Below are 20,477 nucleotides of genomic sequence, written 5' to 3'. Positions count from 1 at the left end.
AAGGTGCTGGTAATGACTACATCATTACTACAGAGCTGAGATTTGCAGTGCAAGTAGAACTGAAATAATTGCTTCAATCATTTCAAATGTTAGGCATCAAAATAAAATCAAAGGTTTAATTTTGAGTTTCCTATGTTTCAAATGTTAATAACAGCAGTTAACATTAAAAGGGGTTTTTGTTTCCTTTTTTTTAACCCATAAGCAACTAATGTCTGTCCTCAGCCTTCAGCTTTGTTTTGCCTTTATTTTGCTTTCATTGGGAGTGCTTGCTGCTCTTTGCTGTGATGTTCTGTAGTGCCTGTCTTTCAGCCAGTGCTTCTTTGAAACCTTCAAGGTATGCTTTCTTAGTGCTCACACGTAGTGCTCAGCACATAACATAATGAAAACTCAAGTGTAGCCCAATTGCAGGCCCTGATGCTTCACTGTACTCTGGCTGGATGGACCTTTGCATCTATGGAGAGCATAATTGATGTCAGCAGGGCTCTGCACAGAAGTAGTAGTCTCGGTAGTAGGTCAAATTGCAGGATTGTGGCCTTATTACCACTGGCTCTGCATTATCCCTTATTATGTAAGATAACTAATAGTTATATTCTAAAGCTTTTCGGTCGGATTGTGATAGCATAACTTTTCAAATAGGATAAAGCTGGGTGATGGGCAATAAATTAAATTAGAATCAAGATGAGACCATCAAGGTTTGCCACTTGAAGTCGAATTGCTTTGTTAAAATCTGAAAGGAAAAAGCCTTTTGAGTTCACGTAGCTACCTCAACTCTTTAACATATAGATAGTAAAATGCCATTAGTGCTGAGCTTCTAGAGCGTGTGAGTCTTTCAGTAATGACAAGAGGTGCATATCATGGCACACTACATCGCAGTTAGGTAGTTGGTAAAAGCTTCAGTTGGGATTACAATAAAATGAGATTATTCAGAGGAAGTGCAGCACATCCAGTTGAATTGAATTGCCAGAGCTGAAAGGCATCCTCCTCATACATTCCACTAATTTTTCTGCCAGCTGGTTATTTCTCTATTAACCAAACAGTTGACACTCATGCAGTTATCTCGAGCACTAAAGCATAGTAGATGCTGGGATAACCAATCAACTGAAAAATACTTTTAATGGTAATGTTAATTCCGGTGGGTTCTGAAGTGCTTTACTGACTAGAAATAGGTTATAAAGGGCAATAACAGTTACCTGACTTGTGTTTGCAAGGCAGCTGCCTTGTGAATGGAATATGGCAGTTTTCAAGGTGTACTGTACACATCAATGTGGGATGAGTAGTGTAAATGCAGTACGTTGTGAGGATTACTTAGGCTGGAGTTCACCTGATGTGGATACAACAGGATTCAACACTCACATCCATGTGAGACCTTCAGAGTAGGATTCACCAACCCTGAGTTTCTAGCAGTCAGACATTAAAATCCAGTCACACACAGCTCCTCTTGGAGGCACTGGCAAGAAGTTCCTCCCTTTGGAGAACAGTGCATTTCCTCCCCAGAGGGATGTGCAGAGGATGTGTCCCTCTCTGGGGGTTCCTGTGCCTCCCCATAACCACTGATGGAAGCCCAAGGTTCCATCCAAGGTTCCACTGAAGGAAGCCCAAGCCTTCAAGCTCAGCTATATAAACCTTAAATATCTGAAATAAAGAGGTATGAGTCTTCATCCCTACCATCATAAATTATAACTGGAGGGAAAGATGGTGACTTCACGCTTACACTCTGGACTGAAATGGCATCGTATATATGAACATCACATTACTTCCTTCATTAGCCATTGTTAATTAATTTGTAAAAGCTAGCCGTCTCTGCAATGGTTTGTATGAACAGAGCAATACAGAATTACAGGTAAACCTTGGTACAGTTTGCATTATTTTAAAATAGCAATGTCACAAAATACTGCTGCATTCTGTCCTGGTGTGTTCTTGGCTGATAGTTAAAGACTAGCAGGGATAATTTTGCAATTTGGGTAATGGCTGCCCAGCAACGAGAGGTACTTGTGATGCAGAGCTTGAGGTTACTTGGCATTAACCTGAACTGTCTTTCAGTCTGTAAGGATAACCTTCAAAACACATAGGGGATAAATACCTTTCATAACATGTTTTTCTGCAATTTTAAAAATTGTTCTTGTCTGGAAAGTTTAATCTTTAATGACCTACAGATGACTCATAAATCATCTTTTATGTACATATTTATAGGTTCTGCAAACAATTTTATCCATGGCTCAGAGCAGCATAATTCTCTCACTTCTGAAGTACATTTCCTGAGAAAGCAAAATCAAGTTCTGAATGCAATGCTGGCAAAAGGATCCAGAGGTAAAATGTAAAACTCTGCTTTACAAAAGTAGACTGCAACTCATTCCAAATCAGAAAACAAGGAAGTATTTACAGTCCATTAAATTACCTTCCCCGTTCTTCCCACACCTGAAATTCCGTGCTCAGCCAGAAGCACTCACACTGGAGTTAACAATGATAAAAGTGAAGCAGTAATGCTCCTTTCTCTTTATTCGTAGCATTTTCCATTTGATGTGTGCTTTCATTTTTCCATTCTTCTTTTTATATACCATTTTTTTTTATATGTCCTTTCACCTCTTTCTTCTGTGCCTTTTATTCCCATTTTCATAATCCTTTTTTCCCCGTGTCTGTGTTCTGAAGCCCTCGTTTTGGTGCCTCTTACAGCTTACCATTGTGTTCAAAATGTACTGTTTGTTAAAATATTACAGCTTTTGTTTGTTTCTACATCTGACAATATGATCTGATAATACCAGTGTTTCTTTTTTATATTAAGAACTGTGATGAATAACGCATTGCTGCCCTTGAGTTTTAAAATAATATCCATGTCTCCAGAGCTGTGAGCTTCTTTTCCTTTTGTTCCTGGAGGAAAGCTGCCTACTTACCTCTTGCTTGCTTTCATCTTGGGTCCAATCTTAGCTTATCCTGTTAGCAGTGGAAGGCTGAAGGTGCTTGTTGTCAGCAGCACGTGGTATTACCATTTGCATGTGCTTTCAGCACGGCTACTGAAGGTGAAGGAATGATTTTCTAACTGTTGGGAGTTGGAATGACTCTGCCTTGTGTTACCTTGCCAAACCTGCCTCTTTCTTTTCTAATGCTGGTTCACTTCGGGTGACTTAATGTCCCTGTGGAGTTCTCTGGCTGCAGCAGTCATTTGTCCCTACCAACAGTTCTTTGTCCTGGGGAATTGTTGTACCAAGGAAGGGAGGACAGCTGTGATAAAGTTGGCAGATGGATAAGACTGGGAAGGATAGGATGAAGGGATTTCTGTGGGACAAGATGGAATGGATGCAACTCCCAGAAGCGAGCCTATTAATTTTTTTTTCCTCCTAACAACTAAAAAAAGTTACTCTGGGAGGATTATCAAATTTAATGTGCCTTCTTTGGGAAATTGCTGCTGCTAGTTTTTGAATGCTTTCCTTCTGATCAGTTCCAAGATGTGGGGCATTGGCAAAGGAGGCTGTACACAGGTTTTTATTGAGCCCTCCTAAAGAACCTCTTGCAAGTCTTGGGGATTAAATGTCGTATTTTCACAGGAAATATGTACAGCAAAAAATCATTTAACAATTGGGAAAGTGAAATCCTAAAACTCACAAGAGCAGCTGCTATTTTCTGTCAGTCTCTAAGAGAGCTGATTCTGTTGAAAAGCTTTTAATGTGTTATAGGCAATACAAACACCACGTGTTTCTTCTTTCAGATAAACAAAAGGAAAATGAAAAGCTAAGAGAATCTCTTTCTAAAAAGAATGCAATCATTGAACATCTTCACGAGGATTATGAATGCATCAAGAAAGAAAATGAAAGGTTGCAAAAACAAATTGGCAAAAAGGAGGACGAGACCAGATATCTGACCTGTGAAATTTACAGCAGTCGTAATGAATTAAACAGGTATAGATTCTGTCCACATTTAGACATGCATTTAGGGAAGAAAATTGTCAGTGTGATGTGGATGTGTTTAGCCACAGCCATTAACATTAATCAGGTTCATAGATACATTCAAAAGGCAACAGAGGAATTGTTGAGGAAGGAGGAGCGGATTCTAGATTTTGAAATAAAGGGTAAGAATTCAACCATTAACTTAGTGATTTATTGGATCCTAACAGGTTGCAAACAGAAATGAATGTAAAGCAGCATCAGCTCTCCGAGAATGAGAAGTTACTGCAGTCGCTCCGGACTGAGATCAAAGTTTATGAGAAGCTGGAGGAAGCAAGGAGGAAGAGGACAGGTATAAACACAGTTATTTCTTTACCCTGGGCTCTTGCAGCCCTTCTCTCCCTGGATATGATCTTGTCAGAGGACAGTAGGGCTTGGTCACTGCTGCTTTGGGTTTGCTTTCCAAAAGCAGAAGCAACAGCCTGATGATAAAATGCTGCTTTTTACTTGGGAAGTGTAGCTGCAAGGTGTGCTTATGCTCTGACCAGGCATGTTCAGGTTGCTTTCCACCTTTAATGGAAGATATGGCACCAAATAGGGGTAGCATGGTTAGGTAAAACAGCAGAATGCCCCTCAGTACAGCATACAGGATCCAGCAAATGTCCCACTGGAAGTTCTTGTGAAAGTCAGCTTTTCTCTTCTTCCAACATTAAGTAATATGCCCTGCTGTTACTGTATTTCATGCCTAACTACAGAACAGCCCTCTTGATGTCAGACATTAAGCCACTGTTGGCTCAGGGGTAGAAGTACATTTCCTTGCAGAACTGGTAATGTGATTAGAGAGCAGCAGCACCCACCTCACGCCACTGGAATCCTTTCCACTATCTGGAGAACAGTTTGATTTCAGCATCAGCAACACATGAAATTTTTGGTGTACCGACCCCCTTCTATGAAAGATGAATACAGCCTTTCTTTTTTGAGGTTCAGATTTGTTGCTGGTTGCCAGGTGATCACTGTTTTCTTTTTCTCTGCAGTGTGTAAAATTAAACTCCCAGTTGTCCTCTATTCCTCCTCTGTACTCCAAGATTACCCATTACTTCTTTTTCCCCCAGACTGTGCTTTATTGCACTTCAAATTTTGTAAATCTTCTTCATTCTCTTACTATTATATTTTTGCTGTTGGTATGAGACTTATTAGCTTTTATGGACAAAGTACAAAATAATTTTCAGCTCTTCAGATCTTTTGAGAGTAAAAGCAATTAAGACATGCTTTGTCAAACCATTATCTCAGTGCCGTTTGTAGTTAATTCTTAATATTGAGGATAAAACTGGCTATAATTTACTTGTTCAGCATTCTGATAATGGCTGATATTATTTTAATTGTGAAAGATGTTAAGTGTTTCTTTCAAATCGTTTCAGATCCCAGATGTGATGCATCAGAAGAGTTTCGAAAAGATCAGAATAATCCAGTTGACTTGCATGAACTACTGACTGAAATACAGAGTTTGCGAGTGCAGCTTGAAAGAAGCATAGAGACAAACAAGACTTTGCACGAAAAATTAGAGGAGCAGCTTTCAAAAGAAAAGAAGGAGGAAATGGGATCAGTGTCAGCTGTGAATATCAATTATCTTTTCAAACAATCTCAGCATTATGCAGGAATGAACGGTACTGTGCCACAAGTGCTTTGGTTACACTGTAGAACCTGTTCCTTGTTTAAAGATGCTCTTAAAACTTTATTCAACACCGACTCTACAGTTTGGAAACTGCCCATCAGCCCTTCAGATCCCTTTCATGCTAGAGCAATTAGTGCACGGGGTGATGACATGCACACTGTGCTGTCTTATAGGCTCCAACTGTCACTTCTTTTTCATTCAAGAAAAGCATTTGTGGAAAATGTCTGGGATGGAAGGATGGCTGTGTTAAAGTGCCAGAAATTTTGCTTACTGGAGGGTTCTTATTTTAATGCAGATTTCTATAGCATTTGCTGTGGTTGACTCAGGAAGGATCAATAAGTTCACTAAATGGTCTTTGTATAAATCAGTTTTCCCCTTTATGCTCTTGGGAAATATTTTACCTTTATTTCAATCACTGTTAAGTGATACTGTTGCAGCACATCAGGGAAAATGTATTCTTATGGCTGCATTTCGGGTTATGGCCCCAGTATGGATGAACAAGGCACAAAAATGGTCTGTCTTGCTGCTGAAGTGCTCTGCAGCTTTCCATACGTACAGCCTAAAGTCTCCCTTCCCACTGCTTGTATAGGTATGCAAGATCTGACCTTATGTATGATGTAGCTTTGGAGAGTGTCATCCTTACGGAGCTGATTAAAATATCTTCATCAGGCTATACTGTAGCCACATCTTGAGTTTGGGAGATATCTTCAGCTCTGGGTAGATGCCAAAAATAATGAGTGTGGGTGAAGGAAGGTGCTCGGCCTGAGTACAAGAAAATTCATTGTATTTCCCTACTTCTTGTAGAAAAGAGGAACAGAAGTTGACCCAGGATGATTTTTTAATGTGTGTTAACTTCTATTGATACGTTCTTCCTTATTCTCTTTTGATGTATAGAAAATCCTTGCAAATGCCCTGCTGCCAGCAGAAACACTTGTGAGCTGCAGAAGCACAGACACGGCTTTTCGCTGGCACAAACAGGTACATCCACAGGTACCCTGTATGTGCATGTTTGAAAGACGTCTCATGTCAACTATGTGTAAGGATAGAACAAATCTGTACTGCTTTTCTGTGCCAGGTACACACTGTGCCTCTAAAGACGACTTAGACTGCTGCAGTACCTCATCTTCTGGTACACCATGTACCCCTCGGCTCGTTCCTGGGCATCGGATGTGGGCAGACAAAAATGGGCGCCACGTCCTTGGTTTGATTGAGGATTACGATGCTCTCCGGAAACAGATTTCAGAAGGGCAAGAGGTTTTGGGAGAAATGGAGGTTACTTTAAGAGAGGTCGCCGGTACGAAGCTGCAGGAGCCTGGAATAAAGGTAAGCAGTGAAAGCTGGTAGAAAGTGCTGGATTTTGCCTAGAGATGCAAAATGTATAGATTACAAAAACAACCAGGTTAATGGTGCAGCAGGCACTATTAACTTCTTAACTCTGGTGGGATACCTCAGCCTTGGCTGTTGAAGTTGCATCTAGATGCAGGCTCCTGTTTGTGATTCTGTGTTAATGGGGCTGTGGGTAAATTAGTTAATTCTGGTCCTTTAATAAGGTGTCTCACTTTGCTTGAAATGAGGTGAGACTGCTTGCTTTTACTATGGAAACTGGTAGTCATCACACTGAAAGTTACTAAAAAACAACAGCAAAACAGGTTCAATTGTAAAATGCTTTAGACAGGGCTTAAGCTATGGGTATGTATCAGTAACCTAAGGATAATAATAATAAAGGAGATTTTGTTGTAATGGAGGCTTGGGATAAGCCCAGGAAATGAGAGTTAGTTAAAAGTAATTTAATACACAGCTGACGACAGCCAGCTGGCTGGGTTCTCCACTTACCTGTACCCTGCCCTCCAGTAACACAAGTGATCACATTATAGCAATGACTGATGTATGCTAACGAGGGTGGTTTCACACTGAGGAAGCTCTTATATATTTTTTCCACTTTCTGGTAGCAGATGAATACTTCAGTAGTATCAGCAGCTAATCCAGCAACTTGAATATCTCAGTAATGGGAAAGTCTTGACTTCTTAGACACAGTCTGTCTTTCTTTCTGCATCATATGTGACATAAAGATACCAAGGGAAAAAAAAGATCAGATATTTCATGGTTTTCCCCTAGAATCAGGAGAGCAAGTGTTTGCTTACACTAATTTGTTCTTACTTAGTGTTAATATCTGGGTGCAGTTAACAGCCCAATAGTGCATTCGGGATGGATGAGATAATCAAACCTACCTCCACATTTCAGCAAAAGGGAAAGAACAATCTGTGTGTCCACGGCAGTTAATAATGAACTGAGAAACTTAACCTGCAATAGGGGAGATTTGGAACAGAAGGTTGGAATGAGATGCTGGTGGTAGAAACAGTGAAACACTGTACTGGAGGCTGCTCACTGACACTGCTGAATCACTATTAGCAGAGATATTTCTAAGAACACTTCTATTTCCAAGTTGTAATTAGTAAAGCTGTTGAGAATGCAGCCTGCAACAACTCTGAAATTCTTTTTGTAGTATCACCTGCACACTCACAGTAGAAAGATGTGTGAATGACACTCAAGGGTCTCTGAAGTACTGTGTGTTTTCAGATGACCCAGTTAAGGTGCTAATAATGACTGAAGAAGAAATCTAAGTTTTTAACTTCTGTTGGTGTAAAGATAAAAGCAGTGAGGTTTCCTATCAGGCTTTACATCGTTGATGTTTCAGACTACTTGGCAAATGGGATGCTTTGTATGACAGGAGGATTGCAATTCCGAGTCACTGTTCAGATGATACGTTGGATGGGGCACAAACCATAAATGCCTTTACTTCACTGCCCTCCCCCATTCTGTATCACTGCTGCTTTGGTAATCCATTTGCTCCCCTTGCATTCTTTCTCTCCTTTATTTCACATTTGTGCAATTTCTTCAATTTGATTTTCTCATCTGTCAGCAGAGGAAAACACTTTATGTGTGTTCTGATAGTTATTTTAGCATTAAATGGAACAGCTTAAAGGGTCTGCTAAGGAAGAAACATCTATATTGCTTAAATTGATGTCTGTAATCATTTGACTTTCAAATAACGTGACACAAAATGCAAATGGAGGAAGGCAAGAGTTGCCAACTGTTACCATGTGGCACAGCAAATCCAGTAAATGTAATCTATTATTAATCATGGTTATTGATGAGGAGATATCTCCTTCCTCCCTCAAATTCTGAGATAATGTGCAATTCAACAGCCTGTCTAAACGAAGAAATGAGCTTTTTTGGCACACAATAGCTGTGTACATCATCTTAAATAGGAAACCTTATCAACGGAATTTATACCACTAATCAAGATTACATTTTCATCATTCCTTAAAGGTAAAATGTAACGTGTGTCTAATCCTACAATACAGGTACCAGAGCAGGCATCGCTGCAAAGCTTTTCTGCAAGCACCAACACAGTGCAGCAGATTTTAGAAGAGGCTGCACGTTTATTGAAACTTCTCTGGAGAGTTTCCCTTCCAATGAAAGCAGCACATAGTTCTGCTCACAGCACTCAGGTATTGTTCTGTTTCATGTTGTTTGAGTTTTGCTGTCTGGAGCTGTTGCCGTGTGTCAAGGAGGACACACCAGTGAAGAACATGTCATGTGGGAAAATGGTTTGTAAATCCAACGTGGGTAGCCCAGTTTTTAGGTAGCTCTCATCTGAAGGCCATGGCTGAATGTGCACTGCCTTCCTGTGCTGATCAGACTGCACAACTCAGCTGCTTATTTACCAGATTCCTTATATGAAGGTTTCATCTGCAGCCTTGCCGTGTGATATTTAGGCAAGCTAGGCAAACTGCAAACATTCCCTTTCAGTGAGACAAGATTTGGACTCCCTGTTATAGAATTAAATTCAATTTGATTATATATATTCCAGTAACAACAGAAACTTCAGCAACTTTGATGTAATCTGAGCTACATTTTCGTTTTATGTTTTTGATGCCTAAGCTGTAAAATAGGATGCTTTCTTAAAAGTGTGACAAAACCCCGAGACAAGTTTTATAACATTTTAACTAAAAAGGATTGCACTATGCAAATGAATGAAAGTAAACCGAATGAGGAATGAATTATCTGTACTGTCATGATTTCACCACTCAACAATAAACTGCTTCAAACTCTGGCTGTAAAATCCATCTGAATTTTTTTTTTTTCCCTGAGCTTTTTGTACGTATTTCTTAAAAGAAGCAGGAGATTGCTGAAGAGAATAGAACTTTAGGAAAGCTAACACTTGATATATCATTTTAATAACGTTTTTGTTGCCATTCTAGCACTGTTATATGTGTTAAATCAAAAAAGCAGTATAAATCTTTCATGTCTCACTTCCATATGTGGGATATTGGAACACTTCCATTTTCATCCCTACGTGCACAGTATATGTGGGCAGCTGTATGTTGGCCTGGCTTGGGTGATCTGAGCACGTCACAGATACACACAGACAAAGGCTTTTTCTGTCTGTATGATTTAAACCCTGATCTGGATCAGTCAGAAAATCTGACCTCGTGTGTGAGAGATCTGAGTTTCTACTACAGTTCTTAATTAGAGTCTATTTAGAATTCTTTTTTAGACCTTCTTACCCAACATACTGAGATCTTAGGATTATTAGAGTGCTTCTGATGTCTTAAATGCAGTAAGAATGAAAGAATGCCTCCCAGAAGATACTGAGCGTTCGCTGCCTTCTGTTTAGCCCCACAGGAGTAATCAGCTCTTCTAAAGAGCAAAGTGCTGGGGGAGAATTCCAGAAGGTACTATTATCTCACAGCACAACAAGACAAATGTATAAGCTTAACTTTGCATGGGGAATCCAGATCAGTGCATTATTAGCAGACTGCGTCAGGGCTACTTGAAGTCCTGTTTTACAGGGTGCCAACCATGACCTGCTTAGAATTGGTGGTTAAAAACTGAACCTAAAGTTAACAGGGTATAAATAATTTCTGTTATGCTTTAATATATTATCATCATCTCTGGATGCAGGATGAAGGAATGAAAGCAGAAATACTTCGATTGCGGAAGAAACTGACTGAGCAGGAGAAGAAGTTACACAGCACAGTGAAACGCTTGCACTCTACAAACCAGCTGAAGGAAAACATGGAGAAAGTCATCATTGACCAGTGTAAGTGTATGCCTTACAATGGCTCTTCCTTTTTGTAATTCGTGGCTTCCACTGAATTAGAGAAACAGCAAAATGAAGGCTGTTAGGCTGTGCTGAATGGCATTCATTCTATCAGTAGTTAATCTAGAAGGTAAAAGGCTCTGCATCATGCAAAGTTATTGTTTATTGTAACACTGTGTTCCTCAAGTCATTTATTTTGCCCTTTTTTAACTCATTGTGTTATTTTGCTCCATAGCCTACAATTTGTATGTCTAGATTTCGTATATCTCCTGCATACAGATTATTGTTGCTTTTTTACCACTTATGAGCTGATTTTTGATCATCTCCTCCAGAAGTGTTGTACCAGATAACGTACAAGTTACTTACACAAAATCTAAAATTAGATTTTGTTTAGGGATTTGTTTTGGGATTTGTCATATAAAAAAATCAAAGCTATTATTGTGTCTGTGCCACTAAAATCCCTCAGGAGAGATGAACTGATTTGGTTTGGTCAGTTCCTAGTTCCAGTGACGTGTCAGACAGACAGTGGGTAATTTCAGTAGAGCTGTGCAGGGTTTCAATCAGCAGAGATTTAACCTCATGGACACAGCCTCTCCTTCCATCCACCCTTTCAGAAAGAAAACGGAGCATCTCCCTCTTATTTTACTCACTCCATTTCACACCCAGAATTAGATCCTAATAACATGGAACCTGTGTGTTCTGAAGCTGTACTGTGCAGTCCTGCCTGCCTCCCAGCAGCTTCACCATTAGTGTCACATACTCTAAATTCTCTTTGTGGACTGAATTTAATATTTTTGATTTAGAAAAATCTAGTTTGCCAAGTGAAGTGAGTTTACTAGCAGAGATCTTTATGAGCAAAGAGCACAGAAAGACTTAGATACAAGATTCTTTAAGTTTCATTGATGATGGGAATTATGGATGTCAAGTCACCTGTGCCTTAAAGAGCAATTTCAGAAATGTTTCCAAATTGCATCTGTGTACAAACAACAAAAGTGGTGAATCATAGGCTGGAGTTTATGATGATGCTTATATTTGTTTTGTTTTGCTAGTAAGCAACCACAGGCATTCCAGTGGGTGACCTTGCTTGGCTTCATTCTCTCAGTACCCTGCTAGCTGGTCACTCCACTGAGGATTTTCAGGTTTCTGTTATTTAGTTTCGCATTCCTAAATACATTAGAGTCAGAGACTGGAACATTCTTATGGCTCAGAGTCTTCTGTCTGCTTTCTCTGGGCAAGAGAATGTAATGCTTATAAACCTCATCTGAACCTCTGAACATGTAACAGTGCAGTGCCAAATTGCAGCAATCCGCCGAGGGTATAATTATCTCATGACAGCTATACCCTTGGAGTTGTTGGGTTCTTATTATTGTAATGAAAAATCTTTATTATGGCTAAATTGTTTATTTTTGAGACTGGAATATTAAATTGGCACTTGTGAATGGTATTTTTCAGCAGTTATGGAGCTGACACAGATTAGAGAATCACATATTTAACCTGACATTTCTAAATATCAGTTTTGTTTAGAAGCATCCCCTCCTCCATTCACAGGTCTTGCTCTCTCCCTGCAGAGGCAAAACTAGCTGAACGAGCAGAGAAAGCTTGGGCCACTTCAGAGCGAGCCACTGATGTGATTTCCCCCAAGCATATCTAGGTTGCTTTGTCCTTGAACTGCAGGAGGAGCTGGCTGACTTCTTTGCCATCCCTTGTCTTCCCAGCCCATCATCCCACATAACCTCTCCACTGCACCATTTTCTTCCTTCTCCCCCTAACCTCTGTTAGATCATGCACCATCTCTCTTAAAATGAACAGAAAACGTTCTTTTGATGCCTTGGATTGAGCCCAAACAGGGCTTTGGACAGAGGAACAGGTCTGGGTTTTGCTAAGAAAGCTGAAGTGGTGGTGATGGGGCTGTGTATGGTTGCCTGGCTGCTGCCCAACTCATAGATGTCAGTTTGTACATCATTTATTATTTGATTGTAAGACTTTGAGTGCAGTGCAGTGTCCTGTAATCATTGCCTCTTTGTTTCCAGTGGTTTTAACTCATGATGTCCTGAAGAAGGCTAGAGGAAACCTGGAAGTAAGTGAAGTATCTGCTGCGCTTAATTCCTTGACGTGCTCAGTAGAAATAGGCTCTGCTATGCCAGTAGCACTTTGCAGAATTAGTCCAGGTTGTTTTGGGTTTGCAATTGGAACAACATTAAGATCAAGTCTGGGTGACAGCAGTTTACCACGATAAATATTCTGCACTACTTGATGTTTCAATTAGAGTTTCATGACTGGCCCTGCAAACAGCTAAACCTTCTCTCTTTTCTGATACTTTCCCCAGATTAATATTCAGATGTCTTTTTTCTTCTCCGATGGTTTATTTTCATCAGCTCACAGTCCAATAAGCTGTCTACTGAATAAGTTCACAAAAGGCATCTTTATTTAAAGCCTGAGTGTGGGTTAACAACCGGTGCTTCTGTTTTCCTAAAATGCAGGCCTGATAGGTGAAGCTTCTGCAAACAGCTCTTTGCTAATGCAGAGCATTAAATTACTTTGAGTGTTTAAGTATCCACTGTTCAGATTTGATTTCTCCCAGAAGGCTCTGACTTCACTCCCAGAAGGCTGTAATATACTTCTCCACTCCTGAATCGCATCCTTCTCCTCACACCATTCCATTCTCAATGGCTGTATGGTTCCCAGCCCGCCCTTAAATTTATCTCTCTTTTTGTGAATCTCTTCTCTATTATCCTCATCAGCAGCACCTTCTGAGCACCTCCTTATGCAGCTCCTACACAGGCTCAGTCCTACCTGAGTTGGAGGTTGAGGACATGAAGTCTTTCTGCTTACAGAAATCTCATCTTTCGTGGTAGATCAGCTGAACACAGGATTTGCTGATTCTTTTGGGGGATGAGAGCTCAGGGATAGGGACTGGATCTGTGCAGTACAGCAGAACAGTATTAATTATTGCTTTTCTAACCAGGTCCCAGCAGCTGACAATCAAAAACCAGCTTCCTATTCCAGCAAAAAAAGGATTCTCTGAAGGAGAAAGGTCCACTAATAAAGACAGACCGTTCCTCTGCATGGTGGTTGCTTCTTTATGCCTTACTATTTATTGATGTTAAAAGAGCTGAAAGAATATTTTTATGGAACCAGCCGTGGGGAGGGAGGAGAGCAAAAAAAATTGTTTTTTTTTGTAAATAACTTATTTAACATTTTCTGTAATGTAAAAGATGTTGGTTTTTAATATTTATTACAAAAACATGGTACTGGAGTTATTGAAAAAAACCAGATTTTTTTAAAGCTGGCTCATTTGAGATTTTATATTGTGTTATACAGCTGTTTGTTGTTGTAGTCATACAGGTCCTGAAAGAATCAAGAGCACAATCCATCTTCCAGCCCTTTTCTCTACTGCTGAAATGACAGAACAGAGGTGAAAGAAGAATGGTTTTGCCAGCTGTCGTTGCTTTATAGTAACATAAATAATGTTCAGTATTTAAAAGCATTTAAATCTCATCTGGAAGATTCTCCTGGAAGCCACCTCCTGTGCTTCCTCACTGCCCTATTAGGAAGTTAGGTTGATGCTAGGTCTGAAAATACTATATAGGGTCAGACCATTCATTAAATTTTAACATAATCACAGATCTGTTTGCGTTGTTTTGTTTGAGACGGCAGAACTTTGAGCTCTTGTTGAACAAAGAAGGCAAGGCTGGGCATCTTCGGTACGGGGGGCACAGAGCTCTGAGTCTGTCATCATGGAGCAAATGGAATGCAGCCCTTGCAGCTGTGTTTGCTCACATCACTGCTAAGTTCTCCCTTTGAGAACCTGCTTTCAAGCAGCCACAATCAAAAGGCATTTTGCTGTTGGCAGAAGCATTGTGCTCCCTTCTGTACCCCTCAAATCCATACCAAGAGAACAGGACCTCGCAGCAAGACCACAGCTTGACAGTTTTGAAATCCATTTTTCTGCTACAAACACTCCAAAATGTCCTAATTTTAAAGCTAATCACTTATTATTACTTCTAAAAGTGTTCTCATAGCAATATTTTGGCCAGGCAGCACCACACGTACGTGGTTGTGCTCCCTTCATCCTCTGTTGCCTTTTCCACAGCTCAGTCCAAGCTGCCCACACAGACTCTATGCAGGTAGTGGCACAGCATGAGCTGGGACATCATTTAGTTTAACCCTCACACGCCCATAACTGAAAGTGCTTGTTGGTTACAAAAACATGGTGCAGTCCTGGCTCCGTGGAACAAAATGAATTTGAAGTTGATGATGCTGTACAAGATAACTTACCCTCATCATCCACAGAGGTTGGCACGAGGTCTGGGATATCTCAGCACAGGGTTGGGTTCTGTTGGGTCCTTCACGCTGCGCTCTGGAGAACAGGCAAGAGCAAGAGGCTTTCACTGGAAAATGAGTTTGTGCTCACTGAATGCTGGCTGTGCTCCCCACAAGGGTTGTGTGTGCTGGTGGGGTTTTATTAAAGGTAGAACAACAGCCACACGCTTTTGAGCTGCCTGATTTTCACAAAATCACAGCACTGGGTTTTCTCTGAAGCACAACAATGAGATCCCAAGCTGGGCTGCTCCTTAACCTGGGCTGCCCAAAGCTCTGTTCCTGCTCCTGGCTGCACAGTGCTCACCTCTCCTTCTGAGATGCTCCGAAGCAAAACGTTGGACTGCAGCTGACAGCAGGGGGAGGCAAACTCATTTGTCTGGATTAAAGGAAAGATGCAGGAAAAAAAGTGAAAAAGTTTATTTTTAACTTTGCAAATTGAAAAGTGAGGGGGGGAGGTAAGGAAAGAGCATGCAGTCAAACTTTCTCTTCAGTCTCTTCACACGTTATTGTCCTCACAGCTCACTAAAAACATCAAGTTAATTTTACTAAGTAGCTAAATTATAGACACTCAGATGTAATCAGAATCTGCTATACATTTCAACTTTCAAAATTAATCATCCTACGTTTTTGAGTTATAACACCTGAAGGAAACAGCTGTACATCTATATATAGTGCAACCCCTCTCTTGCTCTTTGTGCAGCTTTTTTTCTTTTTCTTTTTTTCCCTACACCATCTGTGATTAAATAATAAAAATTAAACGTTTCCTTTTTTTTCCTGAGCTGATTTGTCACTGACTCCTGCTGGTCCCTGCTGTGCCCAGCTCTGCTCCTGAGCCCCTTTGCCTTCCATCAGTCTGAACGGAGCTCTGGCAGGGCAGGGCAGGTGAGGCAGACAGGTTCCCTACTGGGAAGAAAAAAATACTGGTGGATCATCAGCTCTTTAAAACCAGACAGTTCTGTGAGATCAAAGCATTGCATCTCCACGAGGAGCGCCTCTTAAACGCGCTGTTTACTGGGCCAGTTTAAAAACAATGAAGCTAAAACAGCGTAGCAGATGGAGGGCTGCAGCAGACAAAGCTTATGGAGTGTTAAACTTTGTCCCCATTACACAGAATTAAATTTTCCTGTAAAAATAATTACGGGGGAGAAAAATCAGTGGCGTAAGCAAATAGAATTAAAGGAGGGGCTCATTTACTTAGGGAGTTCCTGTCCGTGCTTCCATTTCGTGTGCAAGGTGATTGGAAACAGCCGAGAAAAGCAAGAGAATGCTTTTTCCTTCTCCTTAAGCCCCTACAAGCAATGAATGAAGGCGCTGCTGGTGTCACACAACATTCCTGCCACCAGCCCCCTGTCCTGCAGGCTGTGCCGGTAGCTGACATTACAGTCGCCAAAGCGAACAAACAGAAGCAATGCCCCAAATCGCGGCAGCTGGCTGTATTAAAAATAAATCAATGCTAATGCAGTCAAGCGTTTAAAAACAAAAGCACAGTAGAACAGGGTGGTATTTTAATTCACCGAAGCTGCGTTTTGGGGGGGTGTGCTGGGGAGGGAGGCTGTGTGCAATTCACACCGGGGTTCAGGCAGGGCAGGGCTCACACCCTGCTGAATGTCAGCCTGCAGAGCTGAGCGAGGTGCACACACCTTGCTTGTGCTCTGGGTTTATTCTCAACCCTGAACGAGACAAAGCGGCTCCTGTCATCACTTCCAAATTCAACAGAAGCTGCAATATGGAAAAGAGAGGAGGAAAGGAAAAAAAAAAAAAACCAACACCACCAAAACCAGAAATAGCTGCAGCGCCTTTTGACGTTCTGTTGACACTCAAAGCCAAAAGGCTTTGCAGGCTGCTGACTCCGACACGAAGCCTCACCTGGCAGCACTGCGCTCTGCAAAGTGCCGCACGCTGCCCTCCTGCTCGTTTCTGCAATGGGTGGAAATAAAGTGTCAACAGCCACAGAATCACAAGGTTGGAAACGACCTGCAAGATCACCTAATCCAACCACCCTCCCATTCCTATCACGGTACCCCCAACACGGTACAACACGGGTACCCCCACGCACACGGGTTCCCCCATGCAGGATAACCTCACACACAGGGGCACCCCTTCTTCCCCTCTGCCCAGCTTTAAGAGCCTGAAGATGTGCCCTCCATGGAGCGCAATGATCTGAAGGGAGGTCAGGGATCTCAGGGCTGCTGTCCTGTCCAAGCCCAGCACCCAACCTGCTTTCTGAATCGATTCCTCTTGAGAAAAGCCCTGCTGCCTACTTTTTGTGCGTGTTTGCCTTTCCTTTCTTTAGAAAGATACTTGTTACAATCCCTCCCCCCACCCCCCCTTTCCCCTTAGCCCCATCAGAGGAATCTACTTGGGTAATTTGTTAAAGCGGATTGCTGGGGCATGCATTATGGATGAGATGCAATCTTTATTTTTGCACTGCACTGTGTGCATTCTCAAACAGAATTGGAACTGCGTGCCCGCACGCAAAATGAACATTAGCTGCTCAAAAAAAAAAAAAAAAAAAAAAAAAAAGAAAGAAAGAAAGAAAGAAAATGCCCATTTGTTTAAAGGAAAGAGTGGAGACAAGAAACTCTCCACTCTTTCAAGCTGCTCTGCTTGGGATTGCTCAGAGCAACTGACAGCAAAAGCAGACACCTCTGTATTGTGCTGAGTAAACCAGCTCAGAGCAGCTGTGCTCTGCATGACATGCAGTTGGTGAGGGTGCTCAGCACTGTCACCAGGCACAGCCACCCAGCTTAGGTGCCACTCGCTGTGTCCTAGGAGGAGATTTGCTCTCTCCATCCTATTCAGGATCTGAGGATATGAGCTGCCAGCACTGTGCCCAATGCCCTGGGCTGAGCTAGTGAAGCAGAACCACACAAAAAAGGCACAGACAATTCGGAGGCCATCCAGACAACCCTCTCCATGCTGTATTCCATGCTTGGAGGTCACCTAATATTATTTTAGAGTAAGAATCATAGAATCATTATGGTTGAAAGAGACCTCGGAGATCATTTGGTCCAACTGTTCACCTGTCACCAACATCACCCACTACACCACATCCCTGAGTACCACGTCTGCACGGCTCTTGAGGAAAAAGGAACAGCAGATAAAGGAAGGATCGAGATATAAGGCTAATTATTTTTGATTCTATGGCTTAGAGGCTAATTTATCACGCCTGTAAATTGCACTTCAGAAAGCTAACATGGCAGCCTGAGCCTGGACATTATTGAGATGAAGTAATCGCAGTATTAGTGCTCGGAAAAGTGGGAAATGTAACCACATTATTGCATCATTAACATGCTGGCACTGCTGGGAGCAGCATCCCCTGCACCAGGGGATGCCCTTTACAGCTCTCAGGCCTATATGTGCCAGCAGCCTGGAAAACTGACAGCTGAGGGGTGAAAAGGCAGCCTGCTTCACCTTGAGTCACCAGAGCACATCGTGTGTTCTCCAACAGTTGCATAACCCTCAAATAACCGCGTTGTGAGCCAGCCTTGCTGCAAGTGGGAGAGTTCTCTGCATTCCCTGAGCACCATTTGAGTCCAATTGCTCGTGGTTTCCCTCCAGTGTCACTGTGGAACCCACGTCATGTTCCCAATGTACTATTTGGCACAAGGCATCCTCTTACAGCTCCATATTCATCTCGCATACCCTATCACCATTCCCACGGCCTCCTGCCTTCAAGACAGCCTGATCCCTAACAGAGAAACACACGTAGTGCACATGTTGGATAGTGAGTTCAAAGTGGAGAAAGCTATTAATTTATAACAGCGGTATTTCTTACGCTAAGGGCAGTGAGGCAGCGGCACGGGTTGCCCAGAGAGGTGGTGGTGCCCCAACCCTGCAGACACCCAAGGTCAGGGGATGGCTCTGAGCACTGATGGAGCTGCGGGTGTCCCTGTTCAGTGCAGGGAGTGGGACCAGATGTCTTTAAGGGCCCCTTCCAACTTGAATGATTCTATGATTCTAAATGAGGGTTGACGTGGACAGAGGTGTTGCCGAGCATCATTCGTGTTCCTGAGACCTCCAGATGTCACAACGGCTCTTAAGAGCCTCGGGTGGTTTGAAATGCAGTATGGGTTGTCTTGTGTTTGATCTCCTAAACCTGTCAGTCTCCATCACTGTCAGCAGCTGTCAAGATAAGAGGGGACGCGTTTTGATGGGAGCCTGATTATTTTTTGTTGGTGTAGTAGAGGCAGAGATGTATATGGTCCTGAAACCTGACGTTTCTATTTCTTCTACTGGGGAAAAAAAAAAAAAGAAAAAAAAAAAAAAAATGGGGCTGGCTTCCACTCCAAAACCAATTTCCTTGATGGAATTCACCCTGCAGAACAGGAAGGAGATTTGCATTTGTCTGCCTGAATGCAGGCTCGCATGCACACACTCCTGGATTGTTTTTAGTTACACCCGACGATAACGCAGAGAGAAAGATCGATACGCAGCGAGCTGCCCTACTGACCTCCACAAGCAGCACAGAATTTACACCAAGCCTCGACATGGAGAAACTCAGAAACATCATGAAATTTTCATGCAGCCAGTTCTGCATTTCCGTAAGCACGAGCTGCTCCCCTCCCTCCAGGTCTCTGGCACCGAACTCATTTCCCCCAGGCTCTGCTGCTGGGGGGATTTTTGCAGCAGTTGTAACCCACAGCTCTCACCAGACCCAGGGCAGCATCTCCCTGGCTGGTGATGGTTACACTGTGCTGATTAAGGGTTTAATTAGCGTGAGCTCACACGGCGATTGCCCCACATATCAGTGCCATCAGTTACTTGCACCATGCTATTAACCACTCCACATATGCCACATCACTCTTCTCTAAAATACTCCGTAAAGTGTTTTAAATTTCTCTGCCACCTTTCTTTCCCTATGCCTCTTGCCTGTAAAAGGAGACTGGAGAGCTCAGTGGGACAGGGTCAGCTGGGTAAGGGAAAATACCATCACTATTGCACCTTACAATTATTCTTAGCTGCAAAAGCATATAATGGAATAAAATCATGCAGTGTGATCAGCCATATAAAAACACTCAGTCTGAAGTGATCCTCCGGTTCCTCCTCAGCCCAATGGTACATTCCAGATTCACTGTTTGTGGGTGGTGTTTTGGTGAGCATCCGATGTCACCAGTTTCAGAAGCTGCAGGGTTGCTCTGGGTGGATCTGGGTTTTCAGTTTCCTTGCATGGCAGACCCAGGAGGAGCAATTTGAACACACATATCTAAAGAATGCAGAGCCCATCTTAACAGAGGTGGCAGCTATTTGCAAAACATAAGGGAAGCTGACAAAATAAAATAGAGCCCATTGCGAAGACACAAACAACACAGCTGACCTCTTCCCAAAGCTGAGCTTTTCCAAATAGCCCATCTGTAACAATTCCTTTTCCCAGCCTCGGGCTGCTGCTCCTAGCCTGCTGCTTTAACCAGCTCTTTCCCCCTCAGGAGCTCCCACAGTTGAGAGAGCAGAGTAGTGAAGCCATGCATTGCCTCCTGCATTGACATGCTCAGGTTCTTAT

The 20,477-nt window shown here is 42.2% G+C and overlaps 1 protein-coding gene across 1 annotated transcript in view; it reads left to right on the top strand.

Moving 5' to 3' along the window:
- Nucleotides 1-13,679, top strand: part of CDK5RAP2 (CDK5 regulatory subunit associated protein 2) — a gene marked incomplete at its 3' end in the record, with an annotated part of 72,142 nt that extends 58,463 nt beyond the window's left edge. The window contains 10 exon segments of the mRNA XM_079544840.1: nucleotides 2,191-2,307; nucleotides 3,701-3,890; nucleotides 4,106-4,227; nucleotides 5,294-5,539; nucleotides 6,442-6,525; nucleotides 6,623-6,870; nucleotides 8,913-9,059; nucleotides 10,516-10,654; nucleotides 12,685-12,731; nucleotides 13,620-13,679. Coding sequence (XP_079400966.1) covers nucleotides 2,191-2,307; nucleotides 3,701-3,890; nucleotides 4,106-4,227; nucleotides 5,294-5,539; nucleotides 6,442-6,525; nucleotides 6,623-6,870; nucleotides 8,913-9,059; nucleotides 10,516-10,654; nucleotides 12,685-12,731; nucleotides 13,620-13,679 — 1,400 coding nt within the window.
- Nucleotides 13,680-20,477: the final 6,798 nt, after the last annotated feature.

Source organism: Tetrao urogallus, assembly GCF_951394365.1.
Source record: "Tetrao urogallus genome assembly, chromosome: 19".
NCBI classification, from domain to species: Eukaryota; Metazoa; Chordata; class Aves; order Galliformes; family Phasianidae; genus Tetrao; species Tetrao urogallus.
Note: the sequence above shows the minus strand (reverse complement) of the source record. Positions and strands in the feature narration are given on the sequence as shown.